Source organism: Vipera berus (genome assembly GCF_964194415.1).
Source record: "Vipera berus genome assembly, chromosome: 3".
NCBI lineage: Eukaryota > Metazoa > Chordata > Lepidosauria > Squamata > Viperidae > Vipera > Vipera berus.
This window is the reverse complement of record NC_138204.1, coordinates 111,566,451-111,590,948: the sequence shown is the minus strand read 5'-3', so window position 1 is coordinate 111,590,948 and position 24,498 is coordinate 111,566,451. Positions and strand designations below refer to the sequence as shown.

General features: G+C 43.2%; 1 protein-coding gene across 2 annotated transcripts in view; it reads left to right on the top strand.

Annotated features, from left to right (window-relative positions):
• ABL2 (ABL proto-oncogene 2, non-receptor tyrosine kinase) overlaps nt 1–24,498 on the top strand; it is a 68,482-nt gene that overhangs the window by 17,203 nt on the left and 26,781 nt on the right. For both annotated transcript variants that reach the window (XM_081324374.1, XM_081324373.1), the window contains exon 2: nt 16,519–16,689. In XM_081324374.1, coding sequence (XP_081180500.1) covers nt 16,519–16,689 — 171 coding nt within the window. The remainder of the gene's footprint in view (nt 1–16,518; nt 16,690–24,498) is intronic.

Genomic DNA, 24,498 nt, shown 5'->3' with positions numbered 1-24,498 from the left:
TTCCTTCTGCTGTAAATTTTATATAATGTTATACAATGGCTCATTCCTTAATAAAAAATAATGCACTTATGATTTCTGAAGATAATTTCTGGGGAATAAATAGGCAACTAACTACATTACAAATCCCTTGAAGTTTCTTTCTGGCAGGATCTGTAAACCACAAGACAAGCATTGTTGTATTAGCATTATCTCCTTTGGAAATTTCATTGCAACTTTTATGTACAACACAAATAACTGCTTTGAAATTCAAGATCTTAAATGATGAATTATTGTAATGAGTTGTCTTTAATATACACCAGAGAATTCAAAAATATGAAAAATGCTATCTTCTTTTTCTTTTCTGAAAATAAATGTATTTACCGTATGTGGCTTTAGTTTAATATTGGGTTTTTATATTATTGTAATCCAGTTTTTTTCTTTCAGGAACAGTATCTCATTCCTTGACAATAATGATGGCAGTTTATAATTTATAAATGTATAATTTATAAGCCATATTTATAATATTTTTCTCTTTGCTTTACTCATGTGGTCCATGCTACATTTATTAAGCTCAGGAAAAGATAATGGTGCAAGTGTAATAATTAGGTTACAGGTTTCCCTCTGACAGCCATAGAACACATTTTATATCATGTGAATAGTTATTCAGCTTAGAAGTTATTTTTAATCCTGTTCTTCATAGAAAATACAAGCACCAAGGTAATATGCTATTTAAGGTGCTGCCGGTAGACTAGAATTGGGGAGATCCAAGTTCTAGTCCTTCCTTTTGCACAGAAACCAGCTGTGTGACTTTAGGCCAGCCACTAACGCTCATGTAAAAAACAAAATCTGTATTAATCTACACTGGACCAACATGATAGATTATGACTCATGACCCTCAATGTCCTTCATCCTGCATTGGATTGATTTGGACCGATAACAACAATAACGACAAATGCAGCAATCATAATAGAAAATATAGGGAAAGGTAAAATGTACTCTTTTTATTGCCCAAGCAAGTACATTTCCAGAACTTGACTATTATTATTTATTTATTCTGCCAGACCCCACTTTTCTGTGTTACCAATGTTCCCTTTTTATTATATAATTCAGTTCTGACCTATGTAAGAAAGAAAGGCATAAAAGTTATATGTGAACTCTTGATGAGCTATCGGTAATCCTTGTCTTACAACCTTCCGCAATAAGAATATTATTATATTAAGCTTATTTCCCATTTTATTTCATTCTTTTTTTTGTAACTGTAATAAAGCTTTTTAATCTGATTTCATTTGACCACAATTGGGACTAGAATTTCCACCACTAAGTGAGAAGGTCACGATGTGAGATGTCAGGTGACTGCATATCTTAAGGACCCCAACCCCAGCGTTTCCGGTGAATCGTCATTATCCAAGAATTTCAGTTCATTAAGTGGAGGGAGGAGGGAGTTCTGGATGAGAAGTGGGGCGTACTGCATGAGGTAGGGGAGGCTCTGGGAGACCTACTGTGTTTGCACCCAAATAAGACCTAATCCAACAATAAACCCCTAACTTGATTTTTATGTGTGCATCTAATATAAACCCTACCCCCAAAATAAGCCCTAGTTAAGACCCCCCAAAGGGACGCGGTGGCTCAGTGGGTTAAGACGCTGAGCTTGTCGATCAGAAGGTCGGCAGTTTGGCGGGTCGAATCCCGAGTGCCGCGTAGCAGAGTGAGCGCCTGCTACTCGTCCCAGCTTCTGCCAACCTAGCAGTTCGAAAGCATGTAAAAATGCAAGTAGAAAAATAGGGACCACTACGGTGGGAAGGTAACAGCGTTCCGTGCGCCTTTGGCGTCCAGTCATGCCGGCCACATGACCACGGAGACGTCCTCGGACAAGCGCTGGCTCTTCGGCTTTGAAACGGAGATGAGCACCGGCCCCTAGAGTCGGAAATGACTAGCACGCATGTGCGGGGGAACCTTTACCTTTACCTTTATAAGACCCCCCACACACACACTATGCTACCATTTGGTTGCACAAAGGAGAGAGGTGCACGCATAAAAATCAAGCTGGGGTGGGGGGTGGAGCTGCCCCACGTGCCCTGCACCTGCTTACCTCAGGACCGCCGCAGCTAGGTCTCTCACGGCGATGGCAACAACAGCCCCGTTCGGTAGGAGCCCATGTGACTACCACCAGCCCACTTCTTCTGCGACTGCTTGCTGCAGCTTGCGTGCGTCACTTCCAGCCTCCATTTTGCCAGCAGAGGCCTTCAGGAAAAGGCCTCTGTGATGCACCTGTCAACCCAGAGCTCTGATCTGGGCTGCAGAAGCCTTTCCTGAAGGTTCTGCTGGCGAAATGTAGGCTGGGGGGTGAGGTGCGCGAGCGGCAGCAAAAGTGGGCTGGCAACAGCCACGCGGGCTGCTGCTGGACAGGGGTTGTTGGTGGCACTGCCGCAAGGCAAGACAGTGGGGGGGGGGAAGACATCCCCTAAAATAAGACTTAATGCCTCTTTTGGAAAGCCTCAGCTGCCCCACCTGCCCCAGCAATGCTTATAATGGCTATTCTCCCCCTCTCCACCTGTGCCCTTTTGGCTGCCCTGCACAGTGGCATCTGGTGAGAGCAATCAGGCTAGGACTGCTGTAGAGGCCCAGGGCCTTCAGCAGTCTCAGCCAGCCGCCACTGACTCCTGGCCTCTACCTCAGTCTCAACACTGCTATTTACATTGAGAAATGCCCTTCAGCCCCTACACTGCAGCCAGTCACCCCAACGCTATTGCAGAAAGCCCCAGTTGCTCCTTCTACCCTGCACTTCCTAGGCTTTGCCGAGGCCAAGTGTCGTCCACCATTTTTTAAAAATCTTATTTATATCCCGCCCTTCTCCGAAGACTCAGGGCGACTTACAATCTAAAGCACAAATCAATGTGCTTAGCAATAGCCTTCATTCTATGTATATGCCTGCTTATTAGGGCTTCCCCCCCCCAAGCGGCATTATTACAAAGTCAGCTTATTGCCCCCAACAATCTGGGTCCTTTTCTTCCCATTGGTGAGAAGGGGTACCCAGCCAGCACCAGACGTCTCCCCAAGTTGAACCGTTTCCCAACTCAGCTGTTCTCCAGGCCAGTGTGCTAGTTGGAGAACGCCAAGGAGCCCTGTTCTTGCAAGACCTGAGGAAGTACAGAAGCTTTCTGAAGGATCATGAAAATGGGGTGCAGGATTGAGTGGTGCACACAATTTGAAGAATGAGGTCTCATGAAGCATTGTAAGAATGGGGCTCTTTGATTTTATAAACCGCTATTATTGTTTGCCTTTTTCTAAAGTAAAAAGCTCCGTCACTAAGGTCTTGCAGCAAAACTGCTCTGGTTCTCTGATTATTTTGATTGGTCTTTTCCATGAGTTGCTCTAAGAAAGATGACCTTTTAATTTCTTTTGGAGCCTATTTTAAAGAATTTAGCTCTGTTACTGGAACAAACCCAGTTCAAGCTTCTGATTTTGAGCTTCATTCTTGTTTATTCATTTTTTCTTGGATTTATTTTTTAAAAATCTAAATTTAGTAACATTTATTTCTGTACTGTAGTTTTAATTTGTTACTGTGGGATATTGGATGGGTGTACTATAGAATAGTGGAAACCTGACTTGGGATTCTTTACAGGAAAAAAAAATCAAATCTCAGAACTGAGAGCACAGTCTAGACCAGGGGTAGGCAACCTTGGCTCTTTTATGACTCATGGACTTCAACTCCCAGAATTCCTGAGTCAGCATAGCTAGGTCCACATGAGCTATAGAAACATCTGCAGTGTCATTATGGGGTCTGTTCTAAGTATCAGATAAAGTTGCTAAGATTTGTGTAAAACTGCACTCCTATTGGGCAAGGCCACGTAAATTAAATGAGACTTTGGTTGTTTGAGAAGTGTTTGAGAAAGTGAATAGAATCATGAGTTCTACTGACCTAAAGTCTGTTTGCTTAATCCATGACCTCCTTGGTTGATTAAAATTTCCTGGGAGATAGCATGTGGTGGGTATATGTGATGGTTAATGCTTCCTTATGGGACAAGGTGAGTGCCATCTGCTATGAAAGAGATGGATGAACATACCTTACTAAAGATGCCTTTGCTGGACCCCACAATTGTTGTTGAATAACTTTTGTCCAGGCACCAACTTTACCTTTCTTAGCAAGGTTACTAAGAGAAGATAGGCAGGTTGTAGTTTCAAAGAGCTTTGGGTGAAGCAGATAATCTCTCTCCAGTCAGATTTCAGGTCAGGACACAGTACGAGAGAGCATGGGTCATATTTGTGGATCCTGCTCTGATAGAGCTGAGATGAGAATGGCACATCTTGGCTCTTCTTGATCTCGGGGATCTTTCTTCCCATGAGTAAAAAAACTTTTCTGTTTATGCTGGGTTTCCCTAAACTGAAGTTATTCTTTGTTTGAAATATTACAGGAAAGTTTACATGTGGCAGCATTGATCTTTTCGCTGGTATTATTCTACTGTTTGAATAAATTATTAAAATATTTCAGGTTCATGTAACTCCCAGATTTCAGACTGGCTGGAATACATGGATTGGAGAAGAGATGAGAAATGTCATTTCTGTGTCAGCAGAAATGTACTTGCTTAATATTGGATTTCATTTGAATTCTATGACTAAACTGATGAGAATTTTTTTTATTATTTTAATCCCATTGATATCCCGCCCTTCTCCGAAGGGCGGCTGACAATTTAAGCACAAACCAATGTGCTTAGCAATAGCCTTTATGTATATGCCTGCTTATTAGGGCTTTTGGGGGCCCCCAAGCGGCATTATTACAAAGTCAGCTTATTGCCCCCAACAATCTGGGTCCTCATTTTACCTACCTCGGAAGGATGGAAGGCTGAGTCAACCTTGAGCCTGGTGGGACTCGAACCTTCACTAATTGCAGGCAGCTGGTGTTACTTAAGGAGGCATTAGCCCACTGCTCCACCAAGGCTCCTAGTCAGATATACTTACTTCCTCTACTTTACTGGTTGCTATAACTTTCACTCATACCTAGGCTTAATGTTATAGAAAGTTATTTGTTAATGTATACATACAAAAGACCTATAAACAATAATGTTCTAAAATTGGGATTAAAAATTGTTTTAGTAAATTGCAAAGTAGAATAACACTTGGGGAAATAATTACTTCCATTTTTCCACTAGGGTGTGCTCCAGATTTTAAATGATGCACAGAATGTCAACTTATAGAAACCTTCCTAAATGTTCACAATATATATAGTACTTTGAGTAATTAGGAAATTTCAATTTTGTCGAAATTAGAAAAGGAGAGAAATTAGCATGGTACACGGTACTAGCTTTCAGTATTAATGTTCATCTTAAGAATCATTCTAGGTTTTATAGGACTTCCAAAGAAATGTTGGGCAGGTGCAAATATTTAAAAAATTACCTATTCATTTAGCAAGGAAAAAAATAAGCACATTATGGTGAAAAGTGGCATTTTGGAAGATTGGAGTAGAGGTGATAGATAGCATTCTGATCCATTCACCATCTGGTAAATTCTTATTTTGTGCTTTGTCATAACTACTGTGACAGAATGACTTCAGTGTGGTATCAGAAATTCAGATACTTTTGCTGGTAGGAGGTAGGGGACCCCTGCTAATCACTGCATTTTAGTACAACTATGGTACCTTTCTTTCTTTTTATCCTGGTAGAAAACCGTATCAGCTACTGTAACACAACTACTACTTTACATTAAGCAAAGCAATTAATCTATTAAAATTAGTAACTTTACTAGTTGGCCACATACTGTCTTGTCTTAGTTATGGGGTTGGAGAGTAGTGGATTCTCTATTTCCTTAGCTTGTTTTTATCAATTAGCTACCTTGTCTGGCGTGCTTCCTCTATCTGTGGAGAACTTCCCTGAGTTACAAGATTCTTAGATCCATGCTATAGGCTTTTGCTCCCTCCTGTCCAAATCTTTGATCTTGCCTGTTTATATGTTTTTGAGGCAGGGAAAAAACAAGTGTCCAATATATCACTGCAGAAGTATTTTTTTTTATTTTGTGCCACAAAGTCAGTGATAACTCTTAGCAACCATATAATAGATTTCCTCCAGAAAGATCCCTCTCGCAACAGTGCATTCATCACTATAATTAGTTTGTACAACTTGCTGTTGGTCACCACCATCTTTTTCTTCCTTTCCTGGCGTTATAGAATCATAGAATCGTAGGGCTGGAAGGGAACTGAGAGGTCTTAAATCTTTCCAGAGAGCTAGGGCTTCATATAACTTGTCTGAAGTATGATACATTAACCCCAATCACCTGTGCTTCAATTGAGAACTCTAGGTTGATTTGTTCTAAAGGTGATAGATTTGTTTTCTTGGCTATCCATTATATTCTTAGGAAGCCCCAACACCAATACTCTTTTGTCTAGCTTGTTCAGAGTCTAGCTTTTACTTCCATGTAGTGTCAGCAGGAAAACTACCGTATATACTTGAGTATAAGCCGACTCGAGTATAAGCCGAGACCCCCAATTTCACCCCCCAAAACTGGAAAAAGTTATTGACTCGAGTATAAGCCGATCCGCCGTTCTGCAAGCCTCTGCCGCCAGCAGAGGCTCGATCCGCCATTTTGCAAGCCTGAATACACAGGAATACCCTGTGTGGCCGCGGCTCTCGGGGAAGCCCTGGCTGTCCGCTTCCTCGCTCCACGCTGCCATTCGGGGCCCGCGCGTTCCCCGGGCAAATCGCGGCGCCCAGCAGGCGAGGAAACACGCCCGCTCCAGTCGCCCCCCCTTCCCTCAGGAGACGCGAAGCAAGTGACCGCCCGGAGCGTACCGAGGACTTGCGCGCGGCCGAGGCTTCGGTGCTTCCAGGATCGCGCGCACCTCTCCCAAGCCACCGCCGTCCGGAGACCTGCCGAAGTTTGGGGAGGTTTGGGCGCCTCCCCAAACCTCCCCAAACGTCGGCAGGTCTCCGTTCCTCCTGCCGACGTTTGGGGAGGTTTGGGGAGGCGCCCAAACCTCCCCAAACGTCGGCAGGTCTGCGCGGAGGAACGGAGACCTGCCGACGTTTGGGGAGGTTTGGGGAGGCGCCCAAACCTCCCCAAACGTCGGCAGGAGGAACGGAGACCTGCCGACGTTTGGGGAGGTTTGGGGAGGTGCCCAAACCTCCCCAAACGTCGGCAGGTCTGCGTGGAGGAACGGAGACCTGCCGACGTTTGGGGAGGTTTGGGGAGGCGCCCAAACCTCCCCAAACGTCGGCAGGTCTCCGTTCCTCCGCGCCCTGCCTGCCTGCTTCTTTCCGCTGCGGAAAGAAGCAGGCAGGCAAGGCGCGGAGGTCCGGAGACCTGCCGACGTTTGGGGAGGTTTGGGGAGGTGCGCGCGCACCTCCCCAAACCTCCCCAAACTTCGGCAGGTCTCCGGATGGCGGTGGCTTGGGAGAGGTGCGCGCGATCCCGGAAGCACCAAAGCCTCGGCCGCGCACAAGTCCTCGGTAAGTTTTTTTGTTGACTGGAGTATAAGCCGAAGTGGAATTTTTCAGCCCAAAAAGTGGGCTGAAAAATTCGGCTTATACTCAAGTATATACGGTAATTTCCTTCCAGTTCTGATCTTTTTAGGCATAAACACAACACCATAGCATATGAACATCTTTGTCACTGTTATTCTAACAAGTGCTAGTCTGCAACACATTTCTTGACTATTAACCTCCTTTAACATTGACACTTGATCCTAAAATGTAGAAATTATCCAGTAGCATCTCTTCACTGACAAGTCTAAGCCTGGTTGCTGTACCTCTTTGTCATGACTTTGGTCTTCTTAATATATAATGTTAGTTCCATTTTCTTTAATGTGCTTCTTTTATTACTAGAACTTGCAGATTATTTGCTTCTCAGCTATCCTTACAGCAAAGCTTATTGATGTGTCTTCCTGCAATTTTAAAACCATGATCATTTTCTTCCAATCCAGTTTTCTCAGTAAGTATTCTGCCTATATAGGCAGAATGAGTAAGGGGGTGTCTCCTTCATCAATCTGAAGTCATCAATCTGAAGTGATCCATTCAGAGGTTGTCTTCTGTCCTGTATATAGGTTTATCCTGTGATGTACTAGGATTCTCTTTTTGCTAAGGACATTCCACAGATTGGCCTAGTCAACAGAATCAAAGCCTCTCTGTAATTAATTATGTACATACTGATGTATTTATTTTTTATCCTTTGGCTTTCTCAGTTATCCAGTTCCTCATGTTCCTTGGCTTATCCAAATGCCAGTTTGAACATCTGGCAATTCCCTTTCCATGTAGGGCTCTAAAACTGTGTTGGATTATCCTAAGCATTATTTTGTTAGCATGTGTAATTAAGGATATTATGCGATGGTTTGCATACTCTGTTCTGCCTCCTTCTTTGGTATTGCTGCATAGATTGATATATTCCAATTAGTTCACCACTGTGCTGTTCTCTAGATTTTCTAGCATGGCATGCTTAGAATCTTTACTAGTTCTTCCTCTGTTGCTTGCATATTGCTATAGATATTCCATCAATTACTGTAGCCTTCCTACTTGGTAGTGACCAGAATGCTGATCTAACCTCATCTTCTAGTACTAGAGGCTACTACCAAATTTCTCCTCCCTTTTTTCTGTGATCTTCTTTGAATTAGTTACTATTGGTCCATTGATGTCCTCTAGTATAGCAATTGGAGTTTGCAACCTGCATCTGAATTCAGAGATTTTTGGAAGATTTTCCTTGGACAGGAAAACTTTTCTTAGATTTTCCTGGTCTGTTTTATTCTTCAGTGACTTTCAGATATTGCTGTAGTATTGTTTCTTGTCTAGTGGTTGCCTGAAATACTTTAACTTCCGTGCTGAGATCTTTGCATTTGCTTTCTTATTGCCTTTGAGATAAAATATGAAATATGCTTTAGCTCTTAAAGTGTCCTTGTACCTCAAGTATCTTCATATATTGCTGCTGTCGAATACAGTTTTATATTGTTTATATTCTGCCTTTATTATTTTTATAAATAACTCATGGGGTTATATTTCTAGGTAGGAAAAATAGGATTTACATTGGTACATACAACTTTGAGTAAAGATATGGGCTGTAGCATTTGCGTTCTATTAGAATCATAACTCTAGTATGCTGCTTACTGTGTTGTCCAAGGTTGCTTTCAGAAAGATTTTATATTTCTGAGAAGCCATCAGCAGTATGATGTAATTGATTTCTTAAGAGGGGGTCTATAACAACTAAATAAGCAGAGACTATGCTCTGTATTAATATTGGTTTCCCTTGTGGTGTTCTTTTTTCATATCCTTCTTGGAGTGTATAGACAACTGAATCTTAAGACTGGTAAATTGCAAAGACAGGTGTGGTAGAAACAAATGTTGAATGGGGCCTCTCAAGACAAACAAGTCTTTTATGGCATTCCATTTACACCAGAGGATAGAATGAGGTAATAGCAAGTCAATTAGCTTTCATTTTGTGTGGGAGGAAGGTTCTTAAAATAACGATCAATGACATATGTCCTTAATTGGGATGAATGTGGATGTTTTCTTTCATTTGATTTGCAGAGGCTAGAATGGGTAATGTTTAAAAAACTTGCTGTGTTGTAAATTGCTGGGCATGTTTGTGCCCTTTTTCCTGAGGTAAAGCCAGATATGGAATATTTAGCAGATATTGGAAATCAGGGTGAATTAATTTTAAATCCAGTCCATTTTAGGTCACAATTTATATTTTGCGACTTATGTGATTCCTGAACAGTCATGTATATTAATAGTTTATTATGAAAATTAAACTCTTAATATATTGGAATCAAATCTAATAGTGTATTGACACATATAATTCATATGTCTTTTTCCACTGGCTAATTATAATGGCTTGGAAATACAGATGTTTGTACGCACACTAGAATAGTATTAAGTTTTATATTTTATATAAATTTGTATTTAAGACTGCATTGAAAGAAGTATTAGTTAAATGGGTATGGCCACCCAATTCAAAACAATATCAAATGCTATATACTGTAAGAAACAGATAAAAACATCAAATATCAAAATATAAGCAACACAAAAGATTTTGCATATCCCATAGGAAAGGAATAACGTTGAGGTTCCCATGGTTGGAATCTAAGACCTTTCATGGGCATTTTTAAATGTTAGGGTAGAGCCCATAAACTCTCAGGGGAAATACTGTTCCAGAGGGCAGGAATAGACAAGGCATAATTCCTGAGTCAAATGACATTGTTTTATTGACTGTACCTGGAGCATGCCAGTGATCAGATGAAACAGGATGGGCAGACCCTAAGGGAGATAGCTAGGCCATATGTCAGGAAAGTTTTAATGGTAACTAGACCAGGGCTTTTCAACCTTTTCACCCATTGTACCACTTTTAGGATATAGCAACATCCGAGTACCACCAGTCGCCTAGCAAGGTGTCAAAAAGGCTACTGCTAAGATTGTAAGCCGCCCTGAGTCTTCGGAGAAGGGCGGGATATAAATGGAATTAAAAAAAAACACCTTGATGACCAAAAAAAAAGAAAGGAAAAAAGTGATGAATTACAGGTAGTCCTCGACTTACAACAGTTCGCTTAGTGACTGTTCGAAGTTACAATGGCACTGAAAAAGGTGTCCCCAAGCCACAGCTGAGCAAGACACCTGCCTGCCCGCCCGGCAGCGCTCTTCCTCCTGTCCGAGGTTTCCATAGTTGTGAGCATTTCTGTTGAGGATTGGCAGTGGGGGTGGGGTGGGGGGTGTTTGGTTTTTATTCCTGGGTGGTTGCAGCAGGTTTTGGTCACTTCACATGACCCTGGGACATTGTGACCATCATAAATACAAATCAGTTGCCAAGCATCTGAATGTAAATCACAAGACCCTGGAGATGCTGCAACATTCCAGCTGATTGGATCAGCCTGGCGCTGATCCTGGCGCTTCCGCTGAGCCCTGACAGCCCTACAGCTCCAGCCTTCTCGCTCAGGCTTGTGCGGTGCTGCCACCGGTTCAGCTCATTCCCCTCCCCCACTACCACTTTTCTAGGATGGTTGCGTATCACCTGCCAGGTGTCAATGTACCACAGGTGGTACCCGTACCACTGGTTGAAAAGCCCTGAACTAGACAACCAATTGGGTCATCCTTTCAGGGATATTTCCTTACAGATTCCTCAATGTCTTCAAGTATGACATAACTTCTAATGTACTGCCTTCACTGGAAGTACATTTAGAGATGTAACTGTTTTGAAAATAACAGTACAGATAGTCCTCAACTTACAACAGTTCATGTAATGATTGTTCAAGGTTAAAATGGCACTGAAAAAAGTGACATTATTGTTTTTCACACTTATGACCATAGCAATGTCCCCATAGTCATGTAATCAAAATTCAGACATGTGGCAACTGACTCATATTTATGACAATTGCAGTGTTCTAGGGTCATGTGATCACCTTTTGTAACCTTCTGACAAGCAAAGTCAGTTAGGAAGCCAGATTCACTTAACAACCATGTTACTAACTTAACAATTATAGTGATTCACCTAACAACTGTGGCAAGAATGGTCATAAAATGAGGCAAAACTCACTTAACAAAATGTGTCACTTAGCAACAGAAATTATTGCTTCGATTGTGATTGTAAGTCAAGGACAACTGTACAGTACTGTCAAACATTAGTGCGGGAAATGTTTTGTATGAGATTTTGATTTATGTTATAAAATGTTTTATCATAACTATTACGTTATAAAATCTTTTATAAAATTTGCACATTACAATTCCACAGTAGTCATGGGTCCCAGATTTTTGCCATATTTCAATTCCACAGAAGTAATAGGTCCCAGACTTCTGATGTATTCTGTAAGTTAGCCCATTTGAGGCACCTTGTTTCAAAAATTGTTGTCCTGTGATGCACTGTTCTGCTCAGTTAAAGGTTATGGGAACAAGAGGTTTAGTAGTGTGTTAGATAACCAGCAGGTTGAATTGCACCTAGAAAGAAGCCTGCTGGAAAACACTAATTCCTGTAGTAGAGATATTATCATGGATATACCAAGGCATGTCCATAATTGCATTTTGGATCAGCTGCCGCTTCCAGGTGGTCCTCAAAGGCAGCCCCATGTTGAATGGGTTTCACTAGTCTACATGCAAGGTACCCAAACCACGAGTGGCAGACTAGAAGTTCTCCTATCCAGGAAAAGGCACAATTGGTGTTCTTGGCCACAACTGCCACCTGGTCCTTAAGTAGGAGACGTGTGCATAAAACCCCCAAATTGCTCATCAGCCTCAAGTGGAACGATGCCCCCTTACTTGGGGCTTTGATGGATAATGTTGAATGGCTACAGCACACATGTTTTGTTTTTGTGTTAGTTTCTTTGCTGACATTCTAGCATTGAAATTTAGTTGCTAATCTGATATTGCTATATAAAATCCAACAGAAATAGGCTTATCTAGTTAAATTCTAGACTTCTATTGTGATATTATTATTATTATTATTGAAATTTTTATATCAGTAATAAGATCTGATCCTTCTTAACTATGGGAGGATTATTTGTGAAGTTGGTTAGACTCTGCCATCTCTTTTGACTTTAATAATTTGGTGACAAATAGTCAAAATTGTTTCTTTTGGCATGTGTAATATAAATCTGCTTGATTTGTGATTTCTTTTTTGATGCAAAAATATCAAATGTGTTTAGAAAAAGATACGATTGGCTCACAAGGTGAAATTGTACAAAAGACCTCCTAACCTGCCACCTGTTAATTAAGCAGGAGCAGTGAGTTCAGAAGGATCCCAGATTGTGTACCAGTTCTGTCCACGGGAGTGCCACCTTATTCAGAGTCAGAGATGACATATTGCCAAACTCTAGGGAGAAAAAGAGTTAGAACAGGCATGTCAAACTCGCGACGTCACGTGACGTATCGGGACTTTTCCCCCATTGCCAGCAATGGGGTGGGTGCAGTTTCTGCATGATGCATCTGGCCCACGGGCTGGCAGTTTGGCACGCCTGAGTTAGAATGACTTCTTTTCAGTACTGACTCGAAATTGTTCCTTCCTAACCGTAGTGGAATGGGTGGAAGGCCTCGAGGGGACACACTGCCTAAGAAACAGTCAGGAAAACGGAGGGGCTTAATGGTCAGAGAAGGGATCATAGGAAGGGTCCGCCCTAATTGATCAGACAGTTAAAAGTGGCAGCAGGAAGTTTGTATCTTCAGATTTGCAAGATTCTGTTAGTGTAGCCTCATAATAAGCTGGATTTACAGGAGCTCATCTAGTCATGTTTCCTGTCTGGTCTACCCAGGAAGGCTGACATCATACAGATCCTCATAACCTCCGGTCACTTGGTCAGCATTACAATAGCATCACCTGGACAGGGATGGAGATGTGTAACTGAATATCATCAGTGTAATGCAGTGATGATGCTATAGACGCCAGCGAATATTCTCACCTAGTGTTTTCATTTAGATATTAAAAAAGAGAGGGAAAAGATTTGAGTGCTGAGGCACCCTGCATTGGACAGGGGCCTAGGGTTTGTCCTATCAATCCACACTGAAAGATGGAAAAAGGAGGAGTACTGCTGCAAAACAGTGCCTCCCGCTCCTAGTCTCAAAGCCAGCTAAGAAGGATGCTGTAGTCAATTGTATTGAAAGCCGCTGAGAAATTCAGGAGGTCCAGGATGGTTGCACAAGCCCCACCTTGAGCCCTCCAGAAGTCATCTGCTCCTGTGACCAATGCCTTCTCAATACTGTACCTTGGCTTGATCCTAGACTGAAAAGCGTGAGGGCTGTCTGTAACTAAGCACCAAGCACACCCTCAACAACCTTCCGTAAAAATATAGACACTGATAACAGCACAGTTACAGATAGTGCTCAACTTACAACCAATTGTTTAATGATCATTTGAAATTATGACAGACTCCCCCAAATGGTACTTCTGACCCAGATTTATTATTTATTTATTTATTTATTTTTATTCCATTTATATCCCGCCCTTCTCCGAAGACTCAGGGCGGCTTACAAGCTTAGCAGTAGCCTTTGAAGTTCTGGCACCCTTCCTCCAGGATCACGTGATTGCATCTTGTGTGCTTGACAATTATCACTCATTTACAGCCATTTGCCGTGTCCTATGACCATGATTTATTATGGTTTTTTTCCAGAAACCAATGTTTACTTTTGGTTTCTGGCAAAAAAATGCCATTCCAAACAATGGGTTCATATAACACCTGTGGCATTTGCTTAATGACCATGCTATTCATCTTACAACTGCTATGTTTGCCTAACCACCACTGCAAAAAAAAAAAAGAAGTCATAAAATCAGATTGGGCACATGGTGATCCACTTAATAATCATATGACATAATGACATGACCATAATTCTAGGCACTGTTATAGTCGAAACATGGAGATTACCTGCACTGAATATTCATGATGTGCAGCCTAAAATAATGGGTAAAAAGTACAGTTCTGCCATTTGTAGTGTGAGTCATCCAGATGCATTTGTGTCTAGCCATAAGCTAGGCTTGCTGTGTTGTCTGAATGAATCTTGTATCAAGTTGAAAGCCGAGCAAATTTGACAGCTGGTGTTGGACATTTGTCCTTTGCTACAGGCATAAATTAGTAGCTCATGAAGAGTTCACACCAAAATCCTGGTTTAATTTTATACACACTGAAAAACATTGCGTGTCAATATATATGTTAACTGTCAGCTAAGGGGGGGGAAATCATTTCTATTCAGCAATCTTAATTCTAAACTATGAATTAATTTCATTGTTATATCCTATCAGTTTCAGAAATGTTTGAACATAGAATTGGTTCCTTGCTTCCTAGCAGTTGGAAAAGTTCCACGTCTCCCGTTTCCAGTTGCTAAAAAGAATGCTTTGCTCATTGCTTCCCCTCCCACACCAACTGTCTTGCTTTTCCTGTTGGCTCCTGTTCTTTTCATTAGTGTGCATAGCATGCTGTGTTGCCGGGGGACTTTTGGATTTGGGATCGTGGTTGGATTGGCTTTCTGTAAGAATCAGCATGATTGTGGAGATAGTGCTTCAGTCAAGTAGTTTTGACAGAGAGAGTGATGAGCAACTCCGCTCCTTTTCTGAGGAGGTGTCCACTTCCAATTTTCTTGATTTGAAAGGTACGCTTGAGAAACAATATTTTGCATGGCTCTTATTCTACCACTGTGTAAAAATGTATGTTTCCCTCTTGAGGTTCTTGAAAGGATTAAAAGTGTGTTAAAGTTTGATTTACAGTACAGGGATCTTACTGAGTCAGAACGGTAGGATGGGCAGTTTGCCATCTTTTTATTAAAAATTGGTGAGCATTGTTGAAAGTAATACATTAGAAGAAACACTTGTTTCAATTGTAATTATTAAGAGCTTTTAACATTTTTTCTCTCCATTATATTTGTAAGAGAACTGTCTCTTAAAGAGATTAAAGAAAGTGATTAATCACTTGAGATATTTGAGATTATTATAATCTTTTTGCTTCTTACTACAGACAACGCCTGTAATTTTTAATTGGAGGTTAAATTAAAACTATATTGGTCAGTTTTATTGACGACCTGTGGCAAATCTGGGATGAGAGAATACAATCATTCCGATCCTGCTTGATTTCTCAGTTACATTCTGGATCATTTCCCAGAGTTCAGAACTGGGAGCATGAGGGAAAAGAGGTCTGTTTTATTACTTTTGATTTCAGTTGGTAGATCTCAGCACTCTCCATTAAGGAGCTATCCAATCTCCCCATAAAGCCACTAAAAGAGATCATCCAGTGTCATGTGATAAGGTATAATCAGTACAGGTATTCCTCAACATACAACCATTCCAAATTATGACACCTGAAAAATCGGACCTATGACCCAGAATCGAATTTCCAACAGTTGGGGACCCTCCACAAGTTACATGACCGAACTTCAGGTGCTCAGCAACATGGCTTCATTTACAAGTGCTTGCAACATCCCGCAGTCATATGACCATGTTTTATGATAGTTTTGCTGAAAACCAGCACTTCTGATTTCTGGTAAAACCGTGCTGATAGAAAACCACCGATGTGCTTAATGTCTGCTGGAGAAAAGGTCATAATATGGTCATAATATGATCAGCCCATTTTACTATTGTCACGGCTTATAAACATAATAGGCTAATTCCGTTACAAAATGAATGTGGCAGTTAGTAACCAAACTACTTGTTAAATAGTACGGTATATTGGTTCTACATAATTTAAAATGGAGTAAATTATGGTCAGATGTTAACGGCATTTTCTAAATCATTCAGTTTGCTTTTTAATGTTTGTTTCATTAGTTAGTAGTGTAGATGGAGCTTCACTAGCTGGCAAAGCAAGCGGATGCTAGATGCTGCTGATTATATGCAGATCGGGAGACCATCTCCCCGATCCTCTCGTCCATTTCATTGTACCATATCCTTAATAACATTCCTGTTGACCAAGCACTGCATGCACGAGATGAAAAGTTCTAATTCATTTAAGCACAAGGCTTTAATTTTTATAGGATATTATTTCTGTTAGCCTTTTGATTATGAAATTGTGTCTAATCTTGATTTTTTATGTGCCATTCAGGACCACGGTCACTACATTACCATATTTCAAAGAAAACTTTTTTAAAAATGCTTTTCTTTCCTTTTCAGAGGCTCTCCACCGCCCCTTTGGTTGTGACACTGAACCACAGGCACTGAATGAAGCTATCCGGTGGAGTTCCAAGGAGAACCTTCTAGGAGCCACCGAGAGTGACCCCAATCTTTTTGTTGCACTTTATGATTTTGTAGCAAGTGGTGACAACACACTCAGCATCACTAAAGGTAAACATAATTGCCTCCTATTTATACATATGAGAGAATGCATGAATGTAATAAGAAACAGACCTAATTTTGATCTGCACAGAAGTTTACAATGGTGGCAAATATCATAGGTCGGGTGAGGGTGAGGGCGAAGGTTCGTTTGTTGGTGTCAGTAATAAAATGTATTTATTGAAAAGGCAACAGCAATAATTATTACAGGAAAAGTTGAAGGGCACAGAAATGATAGGATTATCAAATGTGGGGAAATCATTGAACGTAAGATGAACTAAATATATCTTACAGCTTTTTCATCAAGAAGGGAGGGGACTTCACTTTCTTATTTATTTATTTATTTATTTATTAGTTTTTATAAACCGCCCTTCTCCCGAGGGACTCGGGGCGGTGTACAGAGGAAGGAAGGTATACAGACCGAACAATAAAATAATAAGAAACACTAATAACACAAACTGGAACCCCAATTAACGTTATCATGCCAGGCCAGCCTGCTGGAATAGGAAAGTTTTTAAGTCGCGACGGAAGGTACGGAGGTCAGGGGCCATCCGGATTTCGGTTGGTAAGGTGTTCCAGAGGGCTGGCGCACCCACTGAGAATGCTCTCCCCCTGGGGGCCATTAGCCGACATTCCTTGAGCGGTGGCACCCTGAGGAGGCCCTCTCTGTGGGAGCGCACAGGACGGTGGGGTGCTGACATCGGCAGAAGGTGCTCCCGTAGGTAGTCCGGACCCATGCCATGTAGGGCTTTGAATGTCATTGTTAGCACCTTGAACTTCACACGGAAGGCAACCGGAAGCCAGTGCAGCGCACGGAGGAGAGGTGTGATATGGGAGTATCGGGAGGCTCCCAAGAGTGTCCGTGCCGCCGCACTTTGCACCAGTTGAAGCTTCCGAGTGGATCTCAAGGGCAGCCCCATGTAGAGAGCGTTACAATAGTCTAGGCGAGATGTCACAAGGGCATGGGTGACTGTACGTAAGGAATCCAGGTCCAGATAAGGCCGTAGTTGGCGAACTAGCCGAACCCGGGAGAAGGCCCCCTTGGTCACAGCTCCAATGTGGTCTTCCAGGGAGAGCTGCGAGTCTAGGAGGACACCCAGGTTGCGGGCCCTATCAACAGGGGGAAGTAACTTGTCCCCAATGTTAAGCAGTGGGACGTTCTGAATCTCCTGGCTTGCCGGTACGTACAGCCATTCAGTCTTGTCCGGGTTCAGTTGAAGCCTGTTTCTCCCCATCCATTCCCGGACCGCTTTCAGGCAGCGGGACATCACGTCTAGGGCATCACTGATATTGTTAGGAGTTGAGATAAAAAGCTGGGTGTCATCAGCATACTGATGGTACCCTACTCCAAAACTGCGAATGATCTCACCCAGCGGTTTCATGTAGATGTTGAACAGGAGAGGCGAGAGGACCGACCCCTGAGGGACTCCGCAAGCGAGAGGCCTCGGGGTCGACCTCTGTCCCCCTGTCAGCACCGACTGCAAGCGACCCTGGAGAAAGGAGGAGAACCAACGCAGAACCGTGCCTCCCACTCCCAGTCCCCTGAGGCGTCGCAGCAAGATACCATGGTCGATGGTATCGAAAGCCGCTGAGAGGTCTAATAAGACTAGGACAGAGGAATGGCCCCTGTCCCGGGCTCTCCAGAGATCATTCATCAGAGCGACCAATGCCGTCTCCGTGCTGTAGCCCGGCCTGAAACCCGATTGGTACGGGTCTAGATAAACCGCTTCATCCAGGATCTGAGGAAGTTGGTGCGCCACCACGCTCTCAACAACCTTCGCAAGGAAGCGAAGATTGGAGACTGGACGAAAGTTATTCAAAGAGGATGGGTCCAAGGTGGGCTTCTTGAGGAGAGGTCTCACCACCGCCTCCTTCAAGGCGGTGGGGAAGTGACCCTCACTCAGAGAAGCAGAGATGACCGCTAGGAACCAGCCTCGTGTCGCCTCTCGAGCTGCATAGGCCAGCCAGGAAGGGCACGGGTCCAGTAAGCATGTGGAGGAGCTCAACCTTCTCATAATCCTGTCCACTTCCTTAGGAGTTACAGGATCAAATTCTTCCCAGATGACATCGACAAGACTGTCCAAGTCTTGTTCTTCCATCTCAGCCCAGTTGGAGTCCAGACCAGTTCGGATCCGAGCGATTTTATCCAGCAGATATTGACCAAATTCCTCGGCTTGACCCTGCAAGGGTTCCTCCCTCACCTCTTGGTTTAATAGGGAGCGAGTCACCCTGAACAAGGCAGCCGGGCGATTATCTGCGGACGCGATGAGGGTGGAAAAGTAGTTGGATTTTGCCACCCTTATCGCAGCGAGATAAGACCTGGTGAGGGTTCTTAGTCGCAATCGGTCGGATTCGGATCGACTGGACCTCCAACGGCTCTCTAGGCCCCGTCTCCGACGCTTCATCTCCCGGAGCTCCTCGGTGAACCATGGGGCTCGCTGGGATCTGCGTCGGGTCAGAGGCCGCAAGGGTACAACTCGGTCCAGAGCCTCCGTGGCTGCCTTTTCCCAGGCTTCCACTAAGGCTTCCACCGAGTTGTGAGCAGGGGGTGCATGCGAGTCCCTAAGCGCTGCCTGGAACTTATCAGGGTCCATTAGGCGCCTAGGGCGGTACCATCTGACTGGCACCGTGCACCCACGGTGGGGAGTGGCAAGGGGGAAGTCTAGCCGCAGGAGGTGGTGATCGGTCCATGACAGGGGCGTAATAGTTGTGGCACCCCCACCGACATCATCGCGCCACCGTCCAGACAAGAACACCAAGTCTGGGTTGTGGCCTCTCTCATGAGTCGGCCCAGAAATTATTTGCAACAGGTCCATGGCCGTCATGGAAGCCATGAACTCCCGAGCCAGTTCGGACGATCCTCCCAGGGACGGTAGATTAAAGTCGCCCAAGACCATGAGTCTTGGGAATTCAACCACCAACCCTGAGAGGACATCGAGTAGCTCGGGTAGGGCCGCCGCTGCACGATTAGGTGGTAGGTACGCCAGCAGCAGACCCAACTGCGCCCCTGGGCCGAATCTCAGTAGGAGAGACTCACACCCGACCATCTGAGGGACGGTGGTCTCTCGCGGGCTAAGGGATTCCCTGATGATAACTGCCACTCCCCCGCCCCTCCCATGAGCCCGGGGCTGGTGCAGTACCTGGAAACCTGGCGGGCAGAGGTCAACCAGAGGAACACCCCCCTCTGGGCCCAGCCAGGTTTCCGTGATGCAGGCCAGGTCCGCATGCTCACTCTCCACTAGGTCACGAATGAGGTGAGCTTTGTTAGCTGCGGACCTTGCATTCAGGTAGACCAGCCTTAGCATGGGAGGGTGCGCACCTTTGCTCCCGGGTCCTCCGGGGGAGAACAGAGGGTCGGAGCGTCTCACCGCCTGTACAGGGCGGAGATGACACTCCCGGTGACGATACGGCCCTCTGTCTGTGCACCTTCTGCCATTCCCCACCATCCTAGGGATGGGACGCCACTGGGTGTTATCGGCGACTGGTCCTCGTTGTACGCCGTCGCGGACGGCCGTGGGCCTGGCATGCGTTATGGTGGCTGGAAGGCGTGCCTTTCCCGCGCAACCATAGTCTCCTCCCTCCCCCCTCCCTAACCCCACAAAAAACTTAACTAAAAACTTAATCAGGGGCTTCTTGTTGGGCTTATGCTGGAGGCCCCTGACCCTGCCCGGCCATCTCTCAGAGGCCCAGTGGTTGAGCCCGTCATCAAGATTGGGTGTGATGCAGGCGGGTCGCACCCACGAGAGTGGGGAACCCCTGAGGGCGTGCAGTGCTATGCTAGAGTATTGAACAAGCATAGTCACAGGTGGTTCTGGGAAGGCTGTCCCCTGGATGGTGCATTTGCAGGAGGGTCGAGTCGGGTAGGTGCGTATCTGGATCGTCGCCCTGCCACTGCCACTTGGCTGGGCGAACCCCCAGAAGCAGGCCACTCCTCATCCTCTCACGATGGGTTGTGTCTCTGCTTCCGGAGGTGGTCCAGAACGTACTCTGGGTGAGGCATACCCCATAGAGCTCTCACCTCTATGGGGTAGCAGGTGTAAGGCCCAGCCACTCTGCCACTGTGGCTAGCACCCAGGCCCGTTATGTCCTGTGGGGAGAGAATGGGCAAAGATGGGTGAGAGTGGGCAGAAGGCAGGATGGAGGGATCCATTAATTGGCGTCAGCTCCGGTGGTTCAGCCGCCCCAAACAGTTCCCTCCCTGATCCTCTGGGCGTTGTTCCCGGCCACAGTTCCATGGCCCCTATTGGTTGAGGACCATCCAGAGCGTGGCCTCCCAGAGGTACGGGAGTCCCTGGTGTCATGCCCCTGGTGTTGCCGTCTCCGATCAAGGTGTCTCGAGGAGGTGGCTCGGGCCGTCGCCTCCATTGTCCAGCGTCTCCTTTGGTGTGAATCTTTCTTATATTCTTTAAACGTAGGAAAATATATTCCTTTATATTTTTTCTTTAAGCAAATGATATCAACCCAAAATTTATTTACATTTGATTTAAAAATTAAATTTACCAAGCTCAAATTCTATTTCATTGAACTATGAAAAAATTTTCTTTGTCTAAAATAGTGCTGTATAATGTGATTTGTAACATTGGCCAAAAATAGGCAACTACGGTATTACTAAAACGTCAAAATGACTAATAGTATGTAAAGCCTTGAATTTGATTGTCCTAGTCAGAAAAGAGAATTATGTGCCAGGGTTGTAGAACACTCTGAATTTCAAAGTGGACTCCCTGAATGTGATGCATGTATGTGATAGAGTAGCCCTGTTTGCCTTCAGTTAACTTAAGACTCATTGCGTAGGCAACAAACATGGCTTATACTGTATTAACTTTTTGCTCAAACCTACAAGACACAAAAATAACATCAGAATACACTATTGTTCCATATTTGCATTGTCAGTGCATCTACCAGTTGGCAAATTGTTCAGTTTAATACATGTTCTTTCTTAGAAATTGAATTATTTTCTCTGTGGCAGTATGCTATTTAATTTGCTACTAGAGCAGACTGTAGCTTTTTCTGCAGTAACTTTTGATTCAAGGAATGAGGCACAACAGCAGTTCTCCATCTAGACTGCATTGAACGACAGACCTGCTATGATTTAGCAGTAAGCTATATCACAGTTGTGGTACTTCCTGCCCATTCTGCCCAGGGAAATATTCTTAGTTTTGATGCTCTTTTCACTATGATCAGTCACTGTTGCCTTGCCTCTCCCCTCCTTTAAAATTTTTTTTTTTACTTTGCAGAATGGTTATCCAGTCTCTTAACTCCTGATCTGTAGATACTATATCAAAGAGAGTATTTAAGCCCCAGGTTATCTTTAAATATTCTTAGGAGGGAGATTTTTTTAAAAAAGAAAATTGATTCTGTTAGAGCTTTTTGCTAAAGTCTTTGATGATGTAAAATTATTAAATATTAGAATACAGATTTGGTGATATAAGAGATGGGTGTTTCAAGAAGATCATGCTCATTGTGGTTTTCATTTTGGGATTAGGCAAGTCTCCTATGACAATCATTTTTTACATGGACATATTAGAGGCTAAAATAATTCCAAATGTCACCTAGTCCCCTCAAAAATTATTTTAGTCCTCTTGTATAAGGATCTGCAAGCATTCACTTTTGTATACTGCACATGAGAGAATGTTGTCTCAAAGCCTTCTACAAAGAAGTAGAATTCAATATTGTCGATACCTTGGCACCCAACCATCTGTCATCATTTCATTCAGTTAATTTTTTATAACCTTGGATTTTTACTTTGATCTGATCATATATAATATCTGGCTGAGTCCTAATAAATTTGAGATTCTCAGTACCTCTGGTGTGTAGTGGAGCTGAAAAATTCTTCTGATTTACAGAATTCAGTCTCCTTTAGTAATTCAAGTATATGATTTTCATATTCCTGAATATGCTATTCTACTGTCCAATTTCTATTGGTCAGAATTGTTAAGGAATTTATTGTGCAGAGGTCTCCTTGTGCTACCAAAGAGTTGCACAGACAAGGAAAGGTACTGAGAGCAGTAAGAGTCACACAGTAAACACAAGAGTATACTGAGTTGTAAAAGCAAAAAATAGTTTACTTTAAGGTGGTGTAAAAATAAAAAATGCACAGTCAAAAATAAACAGTCCAAGTAGCAATCCAAAATACAAAGTCTTCTTACCGGTCCAGAGGTCAATACACAGTTCAGGTTTATCACAGAGCAAAAACAGTAATAGTAGAGAGCAGTGAATTCAGAGAAAGAAGCTACGTTACTAGCTCCCTCTTATGGCCATGAGAACACTTACACACCCATTGGACAATTAACATCTTAAAGACATAACATCATGGTTAATATATTTTCAACCCAACATTGTAGGCTAACACCATATGCCTAACAGGAATTATGATAAGACAGAAAAATGTGGGTTAGATAGCATCACCGCCAGATGGATTCGTAGCTGGCTGACCGGCCGTACTCAGTGTGTAGTCCTCAATGGAATTGCGTCTACATGGAGGGAAGTGCATAGTGAGGTGCCCCAGAGCTCTGTTTAGGCCCCAGTACTCTTCAACATCTTCATCAATGATTTTGATGATGGGACAGTTGGGGAACTCATCAAATTTTCAGACGACACCAAGCTGGCAGGAATAGCCAACACTTCAGAAGTCAGGCTTAAGATACAGAAGGATCTTGACAGACTTGAACATTGGGTGCTATCTAACAAAATGAAATTCAATAGTGAAAAAAGTAAGGTTCTATATGTAGGTGAGAAAAACCAAATGCACAGGTATAGTATAGGTGGTACCTTGCTTAATAGTAGTAACTGTGAGAGGGATCTCGGAGTCCTAGTTGACAATCAGTTAAATATGAGCCAGCAGTGTGCTGCAGCTGCCAAAAAAGCCAACACAGTGCTAGGCTGCATTAACAGAGGGAGTCAAGATCACATGAAGTGTTAATACCACTTTACAATGCCTTGGTAAGGCCACACTTGGAATACTGCATCCAGTTTTGGTCACCATGATGTAAAAAAGATGCTGAGACTATAGAGAAGAGCAGCAAAGATGATTAGGGGACTGAAGGCTAAAACATACGAGGAACGGTTGCTGGAATTGGGTATGTCTAGTTTAATGAAGAGAAGGACGAGGGTGACATGATAGCAGTGTCCCAATATCTCAGGGGTTGCCACAAAGAAGAGGGAGTCAAGCTAGTCTCAAAAGCAACTGAAAGCAGGACAAGAAGCAACAGATGGAAACTAACCAAAGAGAGAAACAACCTAGAACTAAGGAGAAACTTCCTGACAGTTAGAACAATTAATCAGTAAGAACAACCTTCCTCCAGAAGCTGTGAATGCTCCAACACTGGAAGTTTTTAAGAAGAGACTGGACAGCCATTTGTCTGAAATGGTATAGGGTTTCCTGCCTGAGCAGGGGTTTGGACTAGATGACCTCCAAGGTCCCTTCCAACTTTATTATTATGATGATGTTTTTCCACTCCTGTACTTTTTAATGTTTCACACTTTTATAAGCCTAATATCAGATGTACATAATAGTGTAGTTCACACCTAATGTTAAAGAATATTTTAATATTTTAATCTGTGTTTTGATGAACAAGTCACAGTGTCCTAGTTCATGCAGTACTAAGTCATTGTAAGCAGGTTCATATTTTGTACTAAATTAAATTGGAAATAGTATTACTAGTGTACCAGGTCAATGCTTATTTGATAAGATTACCCATAATGAATATTAAGGAAACATGTTGTGCAGTATGGTGATGCATCATGGTGAAAATTATAAACAGAAAAAAGCTATAAAACTCATTTATGAGAGAATGGAGTAATACAAAGAAATTGTCTGTTCTA